Consider the following 22,653-nt stretch of genomic DNA (forward strand, 5'->3'; position numbering starts at 1 on the left):
CCTCTTGCTCCCTGGGAGAGCTTTCTTGCTGCGATTGTGCAAGCTTTCTTGTTGTGATTGTGAAAGCTAATCGTTCAAAGAGATACCTTTTCACCAGTACAGCTCCCCAGCTTTGGACTGGCACGTACAGGCTGGGCCAGAAGTCGCTTTGCTGAAAGCTGCTCGAAAAAGCCTTGGGCGGGTTTCGTGTCAACCACCGCCAACCTTTGATTATTTGCTGCCGCTTGGTGGCTATTGCAGATACTACCCCATGTCCCTTCCCCGCTGCTCGCTCTTCACCGGGTGTTTCCGTGCCCTGAGGCTGTCCTGAGTACCTGTGTGTACCTTCTGACATATTCGGGTGGCCCAGGTCTTCTCCAGTCTGGCATCTGCATCACACCTCGGCTGAGGGTGGCAATGGCAGCAGGACTCTTCAGCTGTTGATGTTCAGTCATGGGATAAATAGATTTGCTGGCGGTAATGAAGAAGTTAATCATGATTATATTGTAATTATTATATGTGATTATAACTTTTTTTGGCATCTCATGATGCAAAACGTGGAGCGTTCTGGACTTGCTATTACTTGTGATTCTAGAGCAACAAAAATGTTCTTGGCGCAGCCAAGAGCAAATAAGGAGACGGTGCATCTCCCCTGGAGACTCCTGCCTGGGTCAAGCCAACGTGCCGGTGATGCACGGGTTTAAAAAAAAACCAGCGAAAAGGACAAACTGGCGGCAGCACCGCGGCTAACGCCGCAGGTAACGCAGCCAGGCGGCCCTGCTGCCACCACCAAGATGGCGGCGCGGCGCGGCCGCCCCGCCCCCGCGGCGCCCTTCCCTCCCTGGGCCGGCCGCGGCCGGCGGCCGCCGCGGTGGCTGCTGCTGCCGCCGCCGCCTGTCGCCCTGTGATGAGAGCATCAGCCCTCACTGCCACGTCTCCCGGGCAGCTGCGGCGGCGGCGGCGCGGGCAGCCGGCGGTGTGCAGGGCCGCGCCGGGGCGCGGAGGCCGGGCCCGCCCGCCTCCTCTCCTCTTCCCTTCCCTTCTTTTCACTTCCCCGCAGGGCGGCCGCGGGTGCCGGCCCCTGCCCCTGCTCCTGCCCCGCCGCGGGGCGCCGGGCGCCGGCGGGCAGCGGCGAGGTGGGTCTGCCCGGCGGGAGGAGGGGCGCTCCGCGGGGCGCCCGCCGCCGCCGCAGCCTCGTCCCCCGCCTGGAGGTCCGGGCGGCTGCGGGGGTCGGGGCTCGCCACGGGGCCGCTGCCGCCGGAAGGGGACCCCGCTGCCGGCTGATGTCCGAGCCGCGCCGCCGCCCGCGCTTGGATGTGTGAGTACCGGCCCCGCCGCTCCCTCGGGGCAACTCCGCTCCGGGAAAGCCCGAGCGACCGAAGCGGGCGGCGGGCTCCGCCGGGCCGGGCGGGACCCTGCCCCGGCGGTGCGGGGCCGGGCGGGCGAGCCGCCTCCCGCCGGAGCCACCCCAGGCTGCCCCGTGCGTGCGGTGCCGCCTCCCGCCTACCTGAAACTTCGTGCGTGCGTGTGGTGGGGAGGCTTCTGCTGGCTTTGTTTCGTCCTGCTGCTGAGTTACGGCGCTTGGTGCCGGGCTTCTCGTTTCAGGCACTTCCTGATGTGTCTGGGTTAAAGCAAGAGGTCCGAGCACGTTGCTGAGAGGTGGGTGCTCCGGGATAGGAGGGTTGAGGATTAAAGGCGAGGAAGTTGGTCTGCGGTCACGGGTAGGTTTGCTTTGGGCTTTTCAAACGCTGTCCCTACGTAATCAGTCCTACAAAGGAGGTAGGAGAGGGCACCGTCCTGTGGAAGATGAAGAACTGAGGCAATCCTCTGTAAGTCTAGGCAAATCTAACCCGCCATAAGGTACCATTTCCAGAATGGATGTGGGTGCACATCTCTGTGGCTGTTCTTTTCTGTACCACTAAGAAAACAGCGTATCAATCATCCTCTGTTACGTAGGATAGCAGTTAGGCCGATGATTTTCCTTATTACATGAGGTAGCTCCTTCACTACTCCATCATCATTTTAACATGTGAACGTGTAGCGGAAACAGAGGCAGCTTTGTTTGCAATTTATGATCGCTCTTGTGCATGCTTTCCCGTTGTGAATAATGGGCCCCTCATATCACTGGCATCTGCTACGACTGTAAGTGAAGGAATGAGATGTCTATATTACAGAGCGGTGAGTGGTAAAGTTTTTGGAGACGAGGCATCCCTTCTGTAACCAACTCAGGTCTGTTGACTCGCGGTGATCAGAAGAGATTTTCTGGGAGAGGGATGCAGCAGTACAGGGATAGGACTGGAATGGCTCAGCTCCAGTTTCACAGGATGCTGAGAGCAGAGCAGGACACCAGCCCTTTAACCCGCAGCCTGCTCCTTTGCTCACATCCTGGCACTCCTGTTGTTGGAGCGGCTTTGTTTCTGATGCTCGTTTCTCCATCCAGCCGCTCCTCTGGAGCTCCGGCTCCTTCAGCCGAGGCGCTTGGTATCGCGATCGGATGATGCTCTGCTGGTAAAACCTGGGCCTGCTGGCGCCAAAGTGGTAGGCAGGCGATGCTGACCTCTCTGGGAGTTGTGCTGAACCTTCATCCGCTCCTTGTCTCTTATTGGACTGGAATTTCTTCAGGTGTAGATGCAGCTACTCCTTGTTTCTGTTCTTGAGCATCTTTGACTCAGGTTTTGCAGTGCAAACCAGCACGTAGGGTGGGAATGCCGTCCAGGTCTGATTTATTTGGAATGACAGAGGAGCTCAGGTGATATCACTGACAGTTAACTGTGTCCAGCGTGATGTGTACTCCTAATCTCAAGACCATAGAACATCTGTGTGCCTCCTGTACAGCTCATTCCTGGCTATCTCTTTGCTGACCTACTGACTTGCAGGCATTTGAGACCTGATTTTCAGATCGTCTGGGTATCCACACTCCTACTGATAGAGGTGTCTGTATTGCCTCAACCTGAGCATTCAAAATCATTGATAATTTAGAAAAGGCAGGCCTTTTATTTTTATTTTTTACTTTTATTTTTTACAGTCTTTCTGACTGTAAAATGGGGATAAAACATTTTGCTTCCTATTTTTGCAGAGTATGTTTCTATTCTGCTTGTAAGAAGATAAATTCTTTTAAAAACTTCTTGCGATGTACAGGTTAGCACCTTGCTGAATTATTCTTTTTACAGAGACACTAATGGCATCCTGTGGTAGCTAAGGAAATAAAGCTGTTCTCATCTTAGTGGCCTGCCTATATTAGCAATATTTGTGCTGATGTAATATCACCAATATAGTTATACTGTTATGTATTACTCAAAAGCAGACAGGCCTTATCAGTTTTTTGTCTATGGTTTCTTCAGACACTGCTTTTTGGTCTGAAATTTTAGAGAGAGAATTGAATTATGTATGTAGTATTTGAGGGGAAAAAACACACCTTTCTGCTATTTTTGGAATTGAGCAGCACTGAACACAAATCTTTCTCTGAAAGTGTCTGTATTGCAAATTGACTTGGGCAACTCAAGTCTGGAAATCATAAAACTAACATTTTTTTTCTTCTGCAGGCATCAAATCTGGATGTTTGACAATACAGCAAGAGCATATATGCTAGAAATGTTTGTTAAGGTGGCTTCCCATTTCCATGAGCATTCAGTTCAGAAGCCAGTCGGACCACTCAGTACGACTGTAGAGTTACAGCTCCTAAAGATGGATATGGACTGAGAAGTCCTGCTTGTCAGTCTCAGTGCTTTCCCTGTGCCTCAGCATCATGAAATCCTGGAAAAAAGTTTTCTTCTGGCAGTTACAAGCATGTGGTTCACTTTTAGTTTACAGATGTGAAACTCTTTGAGTTGGAGGGTTTGGATTCGTAGTCTGGATTTAAAGAAGAGATATTTTGTCAGTACAAAGATGTATGTGCTTTTTAGCACTGGTGAAAATCAGTTAGAGATTTGGCTGAATTTGTTTACTATTACAACGTTTGGTCTTAAAAATATTACCAATTTCCGACCATTCTTTTGTTTGTCCGTTGTGAAATTTTATGTCCTGGCGTGTTTATGGACTGAGATATACAGAGGAGGGTTGAATTTGGCTTGCAGTATCTACTTAAATGCTTGAGATCTTTAGACTTTAGTATTACTTGATCTGTCATACTTAGTTGTGCAGTATGATATTCTGTTATACATATTTTCCTTTTTGAGGCCCAATTTTTGTTCTCCTTCCACTGCCATTCAATTGGAGAACTGATAACAGTTTGACAGTACTGCAGTGCTAGCTTATGCACAAGAAACTGTAAGGAAGATACAAAATTACGACAGTCAACCTTCCTCTTCTTTCGGTGATCCCTTCCCTCTGCCATCTCCTTAATCCGATCTCTGGTTGCACAGTTTGGCCTGTCACGGTAATGGATGGTGCCATGAAGTTAGCTCTCTCCTCTTCTTCGTTCACCTAACTGCAGCAGGTCTCTTGTGCTGATGGAAACTTTAGTCGATTTATTTCTAGCCATACCACAATTGGATAAGTGGTAGAGCTTTTAGCAGGTGGATTTTTAAAATCGGAGGTAAATCTCTAGTTGCTGTGTGACTTGGGCAAATAGTTCATGAGCTATCACAAACTTGCCTGAAAGATTTCCAGCCATTCTTCATGGGGTGTAGTCATCGGAGAGTCATTTCCAACCTCTTTTTGACTTTTTGGGCTGAACGTGTTGCAAGCGGAAAATGAGACTTCTGGTGGGAAGTGAGTATTATGCAAGCTAGTCAGAAAAGCCCTGCTAGCTAACATGGTGCAGCGGCATCCACGTATGCTGGGGGGTTTGAAATGGTTGGTTTAAAGCAAAATTATCAGTAGACGTCTGTGGCCCAGAAGTACTTATAAGGGAGCATGTATGCAGATTCAGACAGCTAAATTAGTCTTGGTGTGATTAATTATACCAGGGATTAACGTATCCTATTGCATTTTCCTGATCTGGTACATTAGTTGCTCTGTAAATGGTCATACAAGGTTCTGAGTGCTGCCTACCAGAGTAATGCAAGTTGAATTGAAGACCTTTACTGTTTTGCGGGGGACTTGTATAGCTGTTATTTAAGAGGCAAGCAGAGGGGAGTTGATGTATTCTCATATGTGTTTTATATTTTAATGCAAATTTATGATTTATGCGAATTATGGTTTATTTAGAACTCCCTGCAATAATTTTGCTTTTCCACGGTGTCAGGGATATGCAAATCATTGTTGCACTGATACTTTCCAACATGAATCCCAGTGCGATTACTTGGGGTAAGGCTCAAGGAAGTGTTTCTTCCTTGTGTGTTACTCCATGCCTTCAAACTCATTGCTACAGATGGCAGATGCCTGCCGTATTTTTAGCTATGTGAGGACAAAATAGAAAAATCCTAGTGACTCCCGATGATTTGTCATCATGGCTGATCTCCATTAAATTAAACATAGGGATTGGCAGAGGAGCAAAAACAGCAGGAAAGCTGCTTCTGTTTGTTTTTAAAAAAAGCTTGTCTAAAGCACTAAAATAATACTGTAAAAAATATTAAATACTACGTACGGAGACCCCTGGGAGGAGAAATACTTACCAAACAGTTTATCGTGTTTGGGATAAGGAAATTGAGGTCTAAATCAGTAAAACAACTTCCCTGGAAGTCAGCTGAAGAGAAAAGATTAAAAGCAAAGAGTTTCTGGCTTGCAGTCCTGTACTTAGGCCATTAGACCATGTGTATGTATTCAGGGTTTGGAGGAGAATGCATATTTTGGTGGCTTGCTTGGCTGAAAACTATAAGGTGGGCTCTTAAGGCAAGAGCATCTTTTTTTTTTTTTTTTTTTTTTTTTTCCTTCCCCTTCCCCTGCCTCCCTGCTCTGTAGTGGTCTGTGTTGCTGTCTGTTTGCCCCTATAACTTGGAAAAGAAAATCTCAGTGGCCATAGTTAAAATTCCCCTCCTTCCCCAGTTGCTGTGCGTTGCACTGTGTAACAGAGGGTGGTATCTCTGCGTTCTGGCAGTGGCTGTGTTTTAGCAGTGCTGTGCCTGTGCACAGTGTTTACTGAAAAGCTTTGGTGCAAGATATATGTAGGAGTGCGTGTTGGTAAATTGTATTAATGGCCAGCTTTGATAGCTTTGCCCGTGTTGTACCTGCTAATACATCATCCTTGTGATTTAGCATTGCTTTGCAACCAGTGTCCCTTTCTAAAGGGAACTTTTGTTTCTATCTGTAACAGGCATGTGGAGTGGGAGCTTAAAACTTTTGTGTTGTTCCATATCCAAATCCTGTTTTGGATCTGAAGCTGAAACTCTCCCGAGCTTTCAGACAACAGTGCAGGTTGTCTTTGAGAACCGTATGTCTAGCTCAGTAATTCCCGCCAGCTCTTTAGTTTGAGCCTCTTGCTCTGGATGTGGCTGGACTTGCTGTCCCTTTCCCCACATGATTTAGAAGCATGGGAACTGTAGGACCAAAATAGACCATGACCCAACTGGTCAGGCCTGCATTTCCCTCTGCTGCTGGAAAAGCTCAACTTTGCATTTCTGTCTTGTTCTCACACAAGGACAAGCCAATACTTTCTTTATTCCCAGATCCAGTATTTGGCTGTGAGTGTTGCTGTATACATCAGAAGAAGCCAAAGAAAACGTTAATGTCTTGCTAACTGTGCGATACTGTTGTCTTGGTGAGAAGTGCATTATCGGCCACTGGTAGCTGCTGAGCCCCGAGGATCTTGTGTTGTGGGGTTGGTTTTTTTTCACTTTTTTTGGAACATAATTTCACTTGTCTTCATTCATAAAATTATAGTCATTCATTAAAGTCTTACTAAGCTGTTTTGCTTTGACCTCCTGCAGCAGTTAGTTGCACAAGGTAATTATATGGTTATGAGTTACTATTTTATTACTCCAGGAATTGCGGCTTTGTTCTTGTACTCATGCTCTTAATGAACCTCTGGCTTAGCGTGTGTATCTTCTTTCCTCCAATTCACAAAGACTTGAACTCATCTGTATTCCGAAGAGGACCATATCACCTGCGTACCTCTGGAAATATCTTCCTCACACCCCCTAAAGTAAGGTCTTTCAGGGGATTTTTAAGGAATGTGTAGGATTTGGGTTGGAAATCCCTCTCTGTTTTTAAAAATCGCTTTTGAAATCTCTTGGATTGCTTTCTTGGTCTAGAGTATTAAGAACTTAAATCTATGTCCCATCCTTAAAGAGTGTGTCTGCAAAATGAGCTGAACTGAGCTTACTGCACTTTAACGTGGGGAGGCTTTTCCTGGAAAACTTTTCTTTCCTGCTCCCATTTTTGTCTGTGGGTATTTGAAGTAACTGTGGCAGCTACAAATGGCAAGAGCTGCCTTCACCTTGTCTTTAGCTAGAACTTTTATTTTCCCCGCTTATCTGTCTGCTTAGCTCTAGCCTTCCTTGCCGAAGATGCCTGAAATGAGTAATACAGTATACATGCCGTTTGTGAATTCTTGCCTTTTTCTTGCTACTTTCACCCTTCGGTTTTGGCACGTGTGTAGAGGACTGACAGATGGAGCCTTTTCAGCCAGAGTTGTGCTGTATCAGAAAAGCCTACGCTGACTTGGTCTTGCTGGGTTGGTTTTGTTATTACAGAGGAGGTTCTTGGTTCGAAGTCACTGAGCAAAAATTAGTCTTGCTGGTGCATCACCTGACGGGTGGTGATTCACCGCCTGGCTCTCGTCCTTTTCACCCGACCCTGGGCTGCACTTCAAGGGGGTTTCTGTCTCTCTCTCTGCCAAATCTTCTTAATCCGTCGCTCCGTATGGTGTGAGGACGTGGAAAATGTGCTGACTTGGGAGACCTCCCTCCTAACCGGTTTTGCCTCCCAGCCTGGGGCTGGGGCCGAGCTCTGGGCCAGGTGGCTGGTGTGTGCCTTTGGAGCCAGCCTGAGTTGAAAGGTTGTGTTGACTTAGCACTGGCGGAGCTCGGCGCAAGCCAAATATTTACCTTTCCATCTGATAACCTGTTGGTTGTTTCCTCTCTTGCAACAACCAAGTGCTTTTTTATTCCTAAACCAAGTTAGGGCTTCCACAGAAGTTTTGCAGCTTCTCGTCTTTCGGCGTGGCAGATGTGAGCGTGCTGACAAGGTGGCCTCGTGACTGAGGCATGGGTGCAGCTATCGCTGTTCCTAGGCTCTCTTCTCCATTTTTTTGGCATTATGTTAGGTGAATCAGTTACCAGCTTTGTGTCTCAGTTTTTCCAGCTGTCAAAATGTTTTTATTTAAATAAATAAATAAAAGGCTCACACTAAAAGGAAGTAAAAATAAGCCATAGTAACTAGGACTCACAGCAGTTCAAAAGAAAACTTGACTATAAGGTGAATTTGCTGATAATTTGCAAAGACATTAGGATTGCTGGACAAATGCAAGTTTGGGATTAGGTTGATCAGCCACAGCGACTTGAAGTGAGGACATTAGTGACCAAGAAACCTTTTTACATTGCTTGTTTCAATTTCAGAGACTGATGGGGGTGGGAGGGAGGAAGAGGAGAAAGAGCTGTTTGTCTGCCAGCTGAAAGTCATTACTGTTACAGTATATATTTAATCCCAAAGGTTAGAGAATCCTACCCTATTTTCTTCCTCCCATCCTTCCAGAAATGGTTTCACCAGGGACTAGTAACTGTGTCTTTTGCAGCCTTGCAAGCAAGGTTTTATAAGTAAGCCACTGTCTGGGACACAGTGAGTTGTTGTCACCTGTGGGGTGGCAACAGAAGCTGTACAGGTGCTGGCTGCGATGTTCAGTGGCAGCCCTGGGGACAGAGGCTTTCACTCAGGCCAGGGTGAACTGTCCAGGTCTTAAATGGTCCCTTGCCTTTGTGGTCTGGGAGCTCGTGCCTCGGAGCTTATCCAGACAGTCCAGTTCCAGGATATATGTTTCTTTTTGAAGGAAAATGACCTGGAAGCCAGTGCTCCTGACAGCAGAGGGACAGGCAGCTGTTGCAGCGGGGGGAGGAATTGCCAGATACCTGGATGCAGGACTGCTCTGGAGATGGGCGGTGCTGCTTGGCGTGGCACTGAATGGCTGCTTCTGGCACTGCTGCTTCCACAGTCCTTGGCTTGTACTTTCCCTGCGCTGTTCCCAGTTCATTTATCCTTTTGTCCCACACTTGATGCTAGCTGTGGTTCAGGGTATTACCTCTAGCACCCAGAAGGGCTGGAAATGTTGGTGGTGTTTTGTCAGCGCTGGTAGTTCCCCGTGCTTCGTGTCAGTGCTCTGCAGCCGTGTTGCGGGGGTGGCTTGCTGCGCTTCCCTGCGAGGGAGCACTGCACAGGTGGCAGGTGTGTTTCCATGCCTGCAAAGCCATAAAGCACGGGCACCCCGAACGGAAAGTCTGGCTAGCAACCCAGACAACTCTGGGAGCTTCTGTGTTGCTGAGGAGGAGGAGACAGGCAGAGCTCCCTCGCTAGCGGCCACAGAGGCAACGTGTTGCTTCACCCCAAGACGTTACGTGCTTACTTGGCAGGAAGTAGGCTGCTTTAATCAAGGTAGAGAGCTGCAACCAGAGACCTGTGGTCTTCTCAGGCCACATTGCTGCAAGTGAGGACGGCCACGTTTCCCTTTCTGCTCTTGAGAGTATCTGGTTGTAGGACTTGTGGAGCCAAGGAGAGCCTCTTGAATGTTTTCCAAGCTCTGAGAGTTCTCACGCCTCAGTGCAGCAAACTTCCCGAGAGGCTTGGAGTTTTCTCCAATTAAAAAACGTTAACGCCATCAAAATAACTGGCTGAGCATTGTAGCGTTTCCAGCAAAGAAATGGGGAACCAGGCAGACTTTTCATTCTGATGAGTCACTGACTCTCTCCTGATTTGCCTCTTGTAAGAGCTGTTTGGGCAGCTGCTGATGCAGGAACATGATTCTGAGCGATGGTCCCTGGGGAGCAGGACAGGGCTGCATGCTGCTTCACCTCTGAACTGGTGGATAGTTTGTCTGCCTAGCACTTCATCAGTAAAGCCTTGCTCACAGCTGTGGTTCTTGCCTGCCTTGATCCTGCCTCATCAGGATAGCTGGGGAGCTGATAGGGAGGAGGGGCGTGGGTGCAGAGAAACAAAATTCCCGAGTGCTTTCTGTAGTCCTAAAAGCATGAATTGGAAATCAGAGGGTCTGATGCCTTACGTTCCTGGATCTTCTTATAACCATGTCACAGCTGAAGGTTTTGTCTCTGTCCTGAAGAAAGAGCGTGGTCCCTCTCTAGGACCCGAGAGCTGTCCATACCCATATCCGTTCCCTGTGCACAGACAGGACCACTGTCCACTGTTCTCTAGCTGGTCCCCAGATCCTTCTTGTGTGTTTTTGAGGCCCACATCTGCCTGAGAGAGGAGATCTTGGAAGCTAGGCAGTTTCTGTTCTGGGGATGTTGAGGATGAAGGGACTACAAGTAAGTGACTTATTTTTGAGGGAAATTATGGGTGAACTGGGAAGAACAATGTAGAATCACATTAATGGACTAAAGAGTCTTGTCAGGAAAAGCTTTTATCTTCCATTACTCACTTTTTGTGCCTGTGACTCTATATAAAATAAGATCGCTGATGGGGTTGGGGACTCTGCAAACAGAAGGGAGCCTGGTAGACTCCCAGCTCACTCTGCGGGCTCTTTATTAATACTTAATATGATTTGGATGCACACAGGAATCTTACCTGTTGGAGTAAAGGGCCATGGACACTTTTTTTTTCTTGTTAGCATATTTTTCACAGTAGAATCATGCCTTTCTTTATTAATTGAAAACTATAAAAAGGCTTTTTCCCATGTCTGTCTCCTCAAAAAGGAGGGCTGTTGATTGGTTCAAGGCCAAAAAAAGCAGACTTAGAGTCAAACTGATCTGTAATCTCACTGCTTTGTTTAACTTTATCTGGGGAGCTTCAGTTTTGTGTGGCTAGTTTTACAAAACAAAAGCAAACAAAAAAGGAATGGTTCTTAGGCAGATTTTGCTCTAACAGATACCTACCTAATTTGATCAGACTCCAGTGAAGTAAAGTTATTTAAAGCTTGGCTTGAGGAACGGCCCAGTCTGTATGTTCATGGATCACTGTGAAAGGGCTTATTCAAGCGCATTTAAAATATGGTGCACTGATGTTAAGGAGGGCTCCTTTCCACAGGCATTCTTTTTTACTGGTAGAAACCTGCATTTTACTGGTTTGCAAAACCAGAGAGTGGAAGTGTGATTACTTAGTGTCCAAATGTCTATATTGGTGAGCATGTGAAGCATACTAATGGGATAATACTAATGAGAGCTGTTAAATTATTTACATAAATTATTGAATGTGGCATAAAATACCTTCCACTGTTAATACCACTAATTAGACCACCAACGTATTGCATCTGTTATCATAAATATCCTGTAGGTTGAATCAGACCAATTGTTGTAGCTTCCACAGTCCCTGTAATAGTTTAATTTGGCTTAAAATGGCTTTCAAAGTTGCTCCTTTTAGAGGTTTTTCCTCATTTTTTTTCTTCACCTTAGCTGCTTATGTAAAATGTCTGGATGCCCTAAGTGAATTCTGCATTATCTGTTGCTGCCTCTGCTCATCTTGTGCATGCAGGAGAATTTTCTTCTGTTTATATTTAATTCCTGAAATATAAATATTCCCAAATAAAACTCTAGAACATCCTAGAGAAAGTTCTCTGAAAGCTTCAGAGTCTTGACTAGAAAGGTAAGGAAGGCTTCAATTATCTGTTGTGTTGTTGCAAGTGACCTTCATATGGGTATGTGGAAGGCATTTGTCTTTTGAAACATCTTGATTTTGTTGAAATTTTGAGAATTGGTTATTGGAGTAGAGATGAAGGATGGGAAATTTTAATACAAAGGACAATCCTTTGAGGGAGTTTTTTAGAACAGTTCTCCTGCACACCGTGTTCATGGTGACAGTGGTGTGACTCACTGAGCAAACTTCCTGGCATTTCTGCCAGCTGTGATTTCTCAGGATTTTAAAGGAGGTGATAACTGAATTATAAATAGACGATAGGTTCCATCTGTAAATTTCAAAGCTAGATCTGGAGTTTCCCAGAAGGTGGGGGTGCTTTTTTGGACCCTAGGCTGGTTCTGGCTATGGTATTTTGCCAAAAGGGCAGCTGATTAGTCTCCAGACATGCAGACACACCAGAGTCCTTGTAGCGAGATGCTCGCTCAGTGTCTTGATTCTGTACAGCACACATGCTTGGAATGACTTCCAGATTCACACTCCAATTCAACCCCTCACTCTCTTATGTCTGCTAGCCATCAGACACTTACCTGACTGCTGAAATCCTTGCAGTGTCATGTGGGAGACCAATGAAATAAAAGCAAAATTGTGTGGGAAGTGATAAAGTCTGTGCCAGAGAATCCACCTTTGTTACTGATATTCTGAGTCGCCCAGCCTCTCTCATACTAGTTCATTTTAAGGAACTGATTGATTTAAATGTGTCATTTTAAATAAATAAATAAATATTTGCAGGGCTTTTTTTTTTTTTTTTTTTTGAGGGCTGGGGTGTGTGATTGCCTGTATGTGCATTTGAAGTACATGCATACATGTGTGTTTTGCTGCACTACTCTGCTAACTAGAACCACTTTTAAATGGACCTTCTACCATCGTGTCAGTCGGGCTTTCTTAGCACAGAAGGGAGCTGAACCATGCAATTAACTTCATGGAGACCAGTCTGTCTGCTCAGAGCTCTGGCAGAGGGGGTCCAAATTACCTACCAGTATCAGAGCCTGTCAAGTGATGTGTTGGGTGGTTAAAAAGACCTGTGAAGCTCTAGTAGATCCTTGCACCAGAACAGGGAGAGGGCTCTTCCCAGGCTTGCTTCTGAAACGAGGCATGCAGTTGTGCGGTCTCCAGCACTGGAGATGCTTTGGTGGTGCTTTCCAGCCAACAGGAAATGCTAGCAGCCGCTGATGGCTAATTTAAGCAGCTACTTTTTAAAGACACAGTGTCAGTGGCGTCCGTTCTGTGTATGCAGGCGGACGCTGATCTGGTGCCGTTGAAATGGCACAGTCTTTTAGGGTGGTGATGGGTGTCCCACAGGGCTCCGAGTGTATGAGAGTGGTGGCGGCTTCCTCTTGTGTGAACTCGCTTGGCTGGGGTGTGAACTAGGTGACCAGCAGTTTGCAGCTGAAGTGATGTTTCTGCCTCCTTTGCAGACCTGGGAAGGCTTCGGGATCATTGTCTGGGTCTCAGGGCACAGCCTGCCAGAGGCACTGGAAGTGGATTGGTTCCTGGTCATGCCCGGTGGAAGGAGGGGACCCAGCCGGCAGCAGCTAAGCCGTTCAGCTTTGCCTTCTCTCCAGACGCTGGTTGGCGGGAGCTGCGGAAACGGTAGCGGTTTGAGAAACAGGTGAGGACAAAGGTAGGGTTGTTGAGACACCTGCAGCTAGGATAGCGCTGAAAGCTAGGAGCCCTGATCCACTCTGCGTGGGAGTGCGGCTTCCTGGTTAAAGCGAGGACCTGGGGGATGGGAACCTCGAGCCCTCTGCTGTGGCATTAGGAGATGGCCCATCCAAGAGGGAGCATGCCCTGCGTGACAAACCTCTTCCACCTTCTCTTCTCAGCTCTGCTGTGGCACATGCTTCCCTCTGCGGCCCCTCTCTTGACTTCATGCATTAAAATCGGACCTGTGGGGAGGATTGTGGAAGTGGTCTCTGCCACCCTTCACCACTCACCACGGTCACAATGGCCAAGGGTGGAAATCACACAGTGCTCAGTTTGTCTTTCCCTGCAGCAGTTCCTAGAGCAGCGAGTCCTAGCAGATGAGTCCTTGTCTCTCTTGATCGCTTGCCTGCAATGTCACGGGGAGTTAGTGTGACATGTCAGAACTCAGCTGTGAGTCCCCCTCCTACGTGATAGAAAGGCAGGGCAGGAGGATGCCTATGTTCTGTTTTAGCCCTGCTTGCTGCAGATGAAACTAATTGTCACAGTTGGTAAAGCTAATCTCCATTTTTCTGGGGAAGTTGGGGGCTGAAAAAGGAACACACGGTGACATTTAGATCTCCACATTTGGCATAAAGACTAAAAGGGCCCAGCATTACTTCCTTCCATACAGAAGTTAGCAGACTAGAGAAGCTATTTGCTGCGCATTGAGGCCCTGATCTACTTGGTATAGGTTCATCCTTACAGAGTAGAGAGATCCAAGCCATTTAGCTTTGGCCTTTAAAGACTTCTCTGGCTGGGACAGATGGATGGACGGCACAGCGTTAGATTCTCAAGGAACAAGTGACTGTTGAGACCATGGAGTCAGTGCCCCAAGGTCCTGGGGGAGTGTCACTTATCCTGGTTTCAGTCAGACACAGCATAGTTTATGTCTGAACTTCCTCCATCAGTTCAGTCTGCTGGCGCTTTTAGTTGTCCTATCCTCCTCTGAAGGCTAGGAAAGAAGGAAGTGTGAGAACACTTGAGAGGTCAGCCTCTAGGAAATGGCTGAACTCCTCCACTCCATTTTTAGTTACCCCTCTTTTTAAGAGAGGAACTGTGAGCAGAAAGACGATGGGTACTTTGCAATACTGGAGAAGGAGACTAGGTGCTACTGTAATGTCCTAGTGATGGGGGGAAGGAGCCAACATTAAGTGCTCAGTCTGGCACAGAGTCCTCAATGATTTTTGCTTGGAGTTGCTTCCTCACTCTGTACCTCTGTTCCTCCATCTACAAGTTTACTGAAATATTGCTGGGCATGTCACAGCACCTCTGGCAGACCAATCTGTTGTCTAGAGAAAATGCTGGATAAGGGTTTTGTCTGAGCTAAGAAGACGAAGCTCACCACCAGTCTTGCGCCAGAAATATGAATGCAAGACTGCTGCCATCTCTCCTCTAGCAATGCCCAGTCCCAAATTCACAACCTCAAGCACTCCCTGTCCTGGAAAATGGTAGAGATGATGTAAAATGTTTACCAAGTGAGTGATACCTATCTGCTTCAGGAATGGTAGTGCCATCAGCCTCTCCGCGCCTCCGATCACAGCGCTGATTACTCCGGAGCCTGTACGTCACTGCCGGATCCCTGAACTGCCATTGGATGGGAGCCTTCTCTTTGAATTCCTGTTCTTCATCTACCTACTGGTAGCCCTCTTCATTCAGTACATCAACATCTACAAGACTGTCTGGTGGTACCCATACAATCACCCTGCTTCCTGCACCTCACTGGTGAGTTCCCCAGCAAATGCCATCAGTCGTGCTTTTTCATTACACAGCTTCTTTTCATGCTTCTTCAGTCCAGGAATCACTAAGCATTTGACATTAAGGGAGTGAAGGGGAGTTCACATGCACCCCCATCAGCCAGGGCCATGTCATCCCCCATTTTACAGGGGAGAAAATATGTGGAAGGTGAGAGAGGTGTCAGCAGGACTCCTTCAGTGGAAATTTCTTGCAGATACTTGCATGGCCTAGCTGGCCCCTAGGGTTTGAAATGGAGTTGAGATTCCAGGAGCCCGCGCTCTCCTGCTGTGGGTCCCCCTTCCCAGTGGAAACAACAGAACTTGAGAGAAGGGAAATGATGCAAGCTTTCATTAGGATCTCACAGCAGGTCAGCAGCAGAGGAGTTGTGGAGGGGGTCAGATCCTCAGCTTATGTAAACCTCCCAGTCTCCTCGGTTTCAGTCTTCTTCCTGGCCCAATAAGCTGCACAACCTGGCAGCGACCTGTACCTGAGTCAGCAAACCTCATCTGAGTGAAGGTAGCCTCTGAAGTGGTCCTTCAGTTTATATTGTGTTCTTGCTGAGGTGGTTCCTTAGTTAACTATACCGACAGGTGGTGGTGTTCCAGTTATCAGTTTCAATTTCAGCTATGCAATGCTGGACACAGCTTTCTTTGGAAAAAAAAGCATTCTGTTTTAGGCTCCCTACCCGAAAGGATTTAATGGTCATTTGTTTGTTCCCATCAGAAATCAAGCATTCTTTTTTTACCCAAAATGTCCTTCAAGTCCCAAACAGCAGTATTCAGAGTCTGCTAACTGTTCTAGCCAGAACACATTTGATGGATTCACTGAAAAATTGTAAGCAGTCCAAGAGCTGTATCTAACTTGATGCAGCCAGAGCCAACATTAAACTTCTAATACAGATCTATGGCCCATGAAGATGACATTTCTCAGATCAACTTCATTATCAGGGAGCACTGGTCACTACAGACCATTTCTGAGACCAAGAGCTAAAGTGAGCTGGTGTGCTCACTGGACACCATTTCGGCTGCCCTTGCTCTGGTTGCTCAGTGGCTTTTCCCAGGAGAACTTGCAAGCTGTTCTCCATAGTAGGATCCTGGTCCTAGATGTCCCTTTGACCCCGAAAATACCTGCCTGAAGGGTGGGTTTGTTTTGTTTTCAGTGGAAATCTCTCCATGGGAAGGAACCTCCATGTGGGGAAGATCTTGCTTCTGGAGACGTTCCTGTGTTACTGATGTTTATCCCTTCTCCCTCATCCCTAATAGGGAGATTTGGGGAATGCTTACACGAGGTCCTAATGTGCTCTCAGCAGCCAGCTTTCTAGTCCCACCCCAGCTGGGTGGTTTCAGAGTCCCTTCCCCTGGTGAAGACCTTTTTTCTTTCCTCCTTCAGAATTTTCACCTCATTGACTACCACCTGGCGGCGTTCATCACAGTGATGCTGGCGCGGAGACTGGTGTGGGCCCTCATCTCTGAGGTAACACTCCCACTGTTCCCTCTCCTGCCTGTAGTACTGATTGCAGAGCATGACCATCCATGGCCTGAGAAAGTTCTGCAAGTTGGACAGCTGGAGGGTTTCTTCCCCCAGAACAAGTCTGGGTGTGAAGTTCTAAGATTTTGGGGATGCCCTTCTGCCTTGGAGTTCTCTCCTTGAGCCCATTCATGTCCTGCAGTATTGGGTAGCTCTGTTGCCTCTGCAGCTAGAAGGAGATTAAATGGTCCCACTTGCTTCTTTATCCCTGCAGGTGCAATACCGTACCTCGCTATCTCGTGCCAGAGAAGTGGCTGAGAGAATTGCCAGTCAGGTAGCAGAAAGGCAAATAGGGAGGTTAGCCAAGACTGGAAGAATGAACAGGAGATTAGAGGGGAAAGGTCAGGAGGAGGATGTCTGAGTACACTAAAGTGAAATAGGAATAGCTGGTAGAACTGCTTTTCCAGTCCTGATTACTCAGTAACTCTGAGGCTCTGGTCATGTCACCTTAGATTTTGAGACCCTCTCTGTGTTTGTGAGAGCAGAACCAGGCCAAATACATGTTTGAGAAAGGTCCTTTTGAGGAAAATGGAAGTTCTGTCCACTGAAACGGTTAATGCAACTCCAGGCAAAGCAACTTAGCAGTAAGTTTAAAAATAAATAAATAAAATAAAGGAACAGTTACGTCCTGTTGAATAGGTGAAAGGAGAAGATGGGATCTTTGAAGTTCTCTTTTCATCTCTGATTCCTGCCATTTTCATTTATGTTCACATCCTCCGTAAAACTTCCCATAGACTGAAATTTCTGCATTGAAACCTTCCATGCAAGTTCTTGTGCATCCCATCTATTGGCTCTAACCCCTAGGAATCTTTTCATAGTTCAGTTGCCTTCTCCCTTCTGGAGATTGGAACAAGCTTTCTTGCTGTCTTTTTGAAGGTGGTGCCTCCTCACTAGCCTGCAGCCTGTACATCCAGTAGAGATGAGTGGTGGAAATCTAGTTTTGGGATTGCCAAGGTGCACCATTGTCATGGTTTAGGCCCAGCTGGCAACAAAGCACCAGGCAGCCGCTTGCTCACTCCTCCCCCCTGGTGGGAGTAGGGGGGAGAAAATACAACCAAAAGGCTCTTGAGTCGAGACAAGGACAGGGAGGGATCACTCACCACTTATGGTCACAGGCAAAACAGACTCGATTTTGGGGAAAAAAGAAAATCAATTTAATTTGTTAACAACCAAATCAGAGTAGGATGATGAGAAATAGAACCATATCTTAAAAACACACCTTCCCCCCCACTACTCCCTTCTTGCCAGGCTCAGCTTTGCTCCTGATTCCTCTGCCTCCTCCCCCCCAGCAGTGCAGGTGGGCGGGAATGGGGGTTGTGGTCAGTTCATCACACGCTGGTTTTGCCGCTCCTTCCTCCTCGGGCGGAGGACTCCTCACACTCTTCCCCTGCTCCAGCGTGGGGTCCCTCTCACGGGCATCAGCCCTCCATGAGCTTCTCCAACACAAGTCCTTTCCACGGGCTGCAGTCCTCCACGAACTGCTCCAGCATGGGCTTTCCCACGGAGTCACGGCCTTCTCTGGGCCCAGCCACCTGCTCCAGCATGGGGTCCTCCACGGGCTGCAGGGGAATCTCTGCTCCACCGTTAACCTCCATGGGCTGCCGGGGGACAGCCTGCCGGCTCACCACGGGCTGCAGGGGAATCTCTGCTCCGGCGCTGCTCCTCCTTCTTCTTCACTGACCTCGGTGTCTGCGTGGGTGTTTCTCTCACATCCCACTCCTCTCTTCGCTGCAGCTCTTTTTTTTTTTTTTTTTTTTTTTTTTTTTAGCAGTCTTTCCCTGTCTTAAATATGCTATCACAGAGGCGCTACCACCGTTGCTGATGGGCTCGGCCTTGGCCAGAGGTGGGTCCGAGTTGGAGCCAGGGAAACTTCTAGCAGCTTCTCACAGGAGCCACCCCTGTAGCCCCTCCCCCACTACACAAACCCAACACAACCATCTCAAGGAAAGAGCAAGAGGAAATGTGTTTCAGGCTATCCTGGACTATCATCAGAGCAATGAGGGACTTGAGCAAAAATATTTTCTACTTTGCAGCTCTGAATTTTTTTTGTTTAAAGGCCCTATTTTAGTCATGCCCTGCAACTTGTGCTTATTTGAATCTTTTGGTTTCTATCAGTCATGAATAAAATCAAACCTTTGTAAGAGAGTCAGTCTCCTACTTCTGGGGGGAAGAGGGCAGCCATCCCTCTTACAGTGTGCCCTGGCACCCCTCTCCCTGCTCCTCCTCCAGAGACACCCCCTGTGCTCATGTTATAGCACTGGTGTTACAGGGCTGCTGAGTGTTTCTTCTCCGTTTGCAGGCCTCTCAGGTGGGTGCCACGTCAGTGGTTCACTACATGGTGCGCCTGGTGCTGCTCACCCTCTGTGGATGGGTGCTCTGCTGGACTTTGGTCAACCTCTTCCGCAGCCATTCTGTTCTCAACCTTCTCTTCCTGGGCTACCCGTGAGTGTTACCACCTTATACCTTCAGGGAGGGGGGAGCATAGCTGCTTGGGGGTGGCGGGAGCCACCATGGGAAGCAGAGCTGTTGGCTGTAATCAGTCTCCTCATCTTACGATTAAAGGGGTAGTAGGAGTGGCCGGGGGATGATGCGAGGAGGTGGCGCTGAGCGGATGAAGCAAATAGCCTCAGTGTGCTGTTTGCGTGAGGGGCCTTTACTGTGACTGAAGGCTGAGCCATTGGGATCATTGGTTCCACAAATGGGATTTAAAGAAGCTTCTCTGCACAGTTGTTGAAGCTGCAGCCTCTAACCTTTTATGGGGGAGAAGAGCTGGCCACTAGCTTCTGGAGCGAGGGTTCCTATGTGGTGTCCCTCTCATAAGGGCCAACATCTGTTGAGAAGGTGCCCCCTGCTTCACATTGGGATGGCTGTCATTTCAGCCACTTTTTTTCTTTCTTTCCTTGCAGGTTTGGTGTCTACGTTCCTCTGTGCTGCTTCCACCAGGACAGCAGAGCACAGCCCCTACCTGCGGACTGTGGTTACTTGGTACAGGACCAGATGGTGGATGATGGGGCTTCAGCTGTCAGCAGCCTGGTCAAACCCAAAGATTTCCTCTCGCTTCTGTGGGAATCCTTGAGAGAACAGTTCAATAATCCTACGTCTATCCCCACCCACAGCTGCCCCCTTTCCCCAGATCTCATCCGCAATGAGGTGGAGTGCCTAAAAGCAGACTTCAACCGCAGGATCAAGGAAGTTCTCTTCAACTCTCTCTTCAGTGCCTACTACGTAGCATTCCTGCCACTGTGTTTTGTGAAGGTAGCTCTTGTCTGGCTCTCTCTGTGCCCCTGCCCGTCGTCTCCTTCTGAATGTTGTGTGAATTGCTGCCAGGCCAGATTCCTGGTTAATTCCCCTTTTCTCTGTCTCCCCTTTGGCAGCCCGGATAGCGGAGCATGGCTGCATCCGGAGTGCACTAGTACTGCTCCTGGTTGGCGGATAGGTATTGCCATAAATGTGATGCACCTCTAGTCCCATCACCCCACTTACTAACTCCCCTTCTCCCACCCCCCGTCCTAGGCAGATGGATAGCTGTGTTCTTCCTAGAAAAGGGAACTTGTTGTTACCTGTCTCAGATCCAGCATCCTGGCTTTTGAGTGCTTGGATCAGAGGCTTTGGTGGTCAGCCTGTTAGAAAACAGAGCCAACTAGGATGCTTGGCAAGCTAAATCCAAGAACCTCTTGTCAATGTGGGGGTTGTATTTTTTAATCTGTCATTTTTCTAACTTGAACAAGCTCCAGTTGGTGTAGTGAAATGGGCAGGGCTCCACAATCCATGTAGCAGTTGTGGTGCAATTGGTACTCCTTGGGGCAGTTCTGTGGCAAGCAAACCCCCTTGTTATCTGCTGCTGGAGGAGGAGATGCACCAGCTGCAGCATCGTCCCTTGCCCTTTCTCCTTCAGGTCAAGGAGAAGGGAGTCTTGAGTGTTTCCTAAGCTGTAACCCTCTGAAATCACCGGTCCAAAAGCGCATGCCTGTAATGTGTGGTGTGGGTCGTCTGGATGCACACGCAGTACGTCCCTTGTCATTCCTTCCTCCATTTTGTGACAGTGGTGCCAAGTTCTTGTCTGGTCTCTTTGCAGAGCACCCAGTACTACGACATGCGCTGGTCCTGTGAGCACCTCATCATGGTGTGGATCAATGCCTTTGTCATGCTTACCACTCAACTGCTGCCTCCCAAGTACTGTGACCTGCTCCACAGATCAGCTGCCCACCTCGGCAAGTGGCAGAAACTAGAACATGGTTCCTACAGCAATGCTCCACAGCATATGTGAGTGTGGGGATGAGGAGGGGTTGGCATGCCCAGCAAGGGGCCAAGAAGACATTCTAGTAGATAAGCAAGTATTAGCAGTGCTTATCTAGTGAGGACACTTCTCCATTCCCCACAGTGCCAGGGGTCACAGATGCAACTCTGCTGGTCTTTCTGTTCCCTAGAAACAGAATTGTCTGCTCTAGAGAGCTGTCTGAGCTCCTCCGGTCAGTGCTGGTTCCTTCTCAGAAACAAATGCCAAGATTCTTCTTGGCCACTGGAGAAGCAGCTTGTGCCGGGGGCAGGGGGTGGCCCCCTCTGATGCAGTGGGCTAGGTTCTTGCACTGGGAGCCATTTGTTCACATCACTCAGTCTGAGTCCATGTGGTGGGCTTGTGATCACCTCTCTGTGCTTTTCCAGTGGGAGCTAGGACATGTCCTTGTGGCAGAGGCTTTGGTATTTTTCAAGATGCAGTCCATTCCTGTGAACCCACGTTCAGGGAGTTGGGAGCACAGATGCTAATGCTCTGGCATTCTTTCCCCACAGCTGGTCAGAAAACACAATATGGCCACAAGGAGTTCTCGTGCGACGTAGCCGATGCCTGTATAAGGCAGTTGGGCCTTACAACGTAGCAGTGCCTTCAGATGTGTCCCATGCCCGCTTTTATGCAAGTATCTCTTCTCTTGCTTGACATGTTACGATTGTGGGAGGGAGGAGAGGCTCAAACCTAGCTGCAGCAGAGCGGATTGTGCGGAACAGTTCAGTGCTGCGCAACAGCCTATTGCTGCTAAACAAAATACCTGTTTGCAGCAGAGGAGCTTTCCCATTGCAGTATTACAGTGATGTCTGGGCAAGATGGAAGCCACGGCTGCTTTGTCAGTGCTTTCTCATCATGGTGACACAGCTCTCCCGTCAGGTAGTGGCATATTCTTAAGAGAGTTCTAGTTAACATCTTCCAGGGAAATGGGAAAGTATGTCAGCTGGCCAATAGGTTATTTCACCCATCCTCCCCTTCTCAAGCAAAATGACACTTCTACCTGCCTTGTTTCTTATGCTGCTTTCCCTAAGTAGCAAGTAGTGGTGGTTGGAGTACAAACACTTCTGCCCAGCACAGTGGTCGCTAGCTCACTGGTGCCAGACAGTATTATGTACATACCCCTCCCCACTTATACACTGTAACAAATTACAGAAATCTGTCCTTTTTAACTGTTTCCCTACAGTTCCTTTTTCACCGTCCATTACGGCTGCTCAACCTGCTGATTCTCATCGAAGGCAGTGTGGTCTGCTACCAGCTCTATTCACTGCTGCGCTCAGAGAAGTGGAACCATACCCTCTCCATGGCCCTCATCCTTTTCTGCAATTACTACGTCTTATTTAAGCTCCTCCGGGACCGGATAGTATTAGGCAGGGCATATTCCTACCCACTTAACAACTATGGACTCAAGGCACACTAGGCCGGCCAAACGTGTACCCCTTCTCTTTCCCTTCCCACAGGGCAGGGAGGGAACCTCAGAAAAAAATATTTTCGTACAGTTCTATTTTTTTCTTGCGGCGTTTATAAATATTTAAAATATTTTATATTTTGTATACTATTGTTTTTGTGGGGCGGGAAGGGAACCAGTGGCAATTAAATGTCGCTTTATAAACGAGGTGTTATTTTATATATATCAAAAAAAAATCAGTGTGTATATACCGTATATCTATACCCTTACATATATCTATGTGAAGCAACAGGATTGTGTGTGTGGTCACTGTGTCCGCTTTGCTCACACAACTGCCTTGCTATTGCACACTGTGGGGACAGAACTGCTGTTA

At 48.0% G+C, this 22,653-nt stretch overlaps 1 protein-coding gene across 3 annotated transcripts; it reads left to right on the forward strand.

Moving 5' to 3' along the window:
* The first annotated feature begins 979 nt into the window (after positions 1 to 979).
* TMEM39A (transmembrane protein 39A) lies at positions 980 to 22,652 on the forward strand. 3 transcript variants are annotated; one of them, XM_050915280.1, is made up of 9 exons: positions 980 to 1,297; positions 13,068 to 13,261; positions 14,835 to 15,057; positions 16,459 to 16,542; positions 18,896 to 19,038; positions 19,503 to 19,851; positions 20,672 to 20,859; positions 21,385 to 21,505; positions 22,059 to 22,652. In XM_050915280.1, the coding sequence occupies exons 2-9, from the start codon at positions 13,149 to 13,151 to the stop codon at positions 22,290 to 22,292; spliced, it is 1,455 nt and encodes a 484-aa protein (XP_050771237.1). In that variant the 5' UTR covers positions 980 to 1,297; positions 13,068 to 13,148; the 3' UTR covers positions 22,293 to 22,652. The 3 variants fall into 3 exon arrangements, with proteins under 3 accessions (XP_050771237.1, XP_050771229.1, XP_050771219.1); XM_050915272.1 differs by lacking the exon at positions 980 to 1,297 and adding an exon at positions 1,622 to 1,638; XM_050915262.1 differs by lacking the exon at positions 980 to 1,297 and having other exon boundaries at positions 13,010 to 13,261.
* The last annotated feature ends 1 nt before the right edge of the window (position 22,653 follows it).

Source organism: Gymnogyps californianus, chromosome 1, assembly GCF_018139145.2.
Source record: "Gymnogyps californianus isolate 813 chromosome 1, ASM1813914v2, whole genome shotgun sequence".
Taxonomy (NCBI): domain Eukaryota; kingdom Metazoa; phylum Chordata; class Aves; order Accipitriformes; family Cathartidae; genus Gymnogyps; species Gymnogyps californianus.

Excerpts from the sequence above, each read along its gene's own strand:
- TMEM39A (XM_050915262.1), top strand. The coding sequence starts at position 13,047 with ATGTTTCTGCCTCCTTTGCAGACCTGGGAAGGCTTCGGGATCATTGTC. Across the intron at positions 13,262-14,834 it reads GGTAGCGGTTTGAGAAACAG|GAATGGTAGTGCCATCAGCC; the intron begins GTGAGGACAAAG and ends TATCTGCTTCAG. Across the intron at positions 16,543-18,895 it reads TGTGGGCCCTCATCTCTGAG|GCCTCTCAGGTGGGTGCCAC; the intron begins GTAACACTCCCA and ends CTCCGTTTGCAG.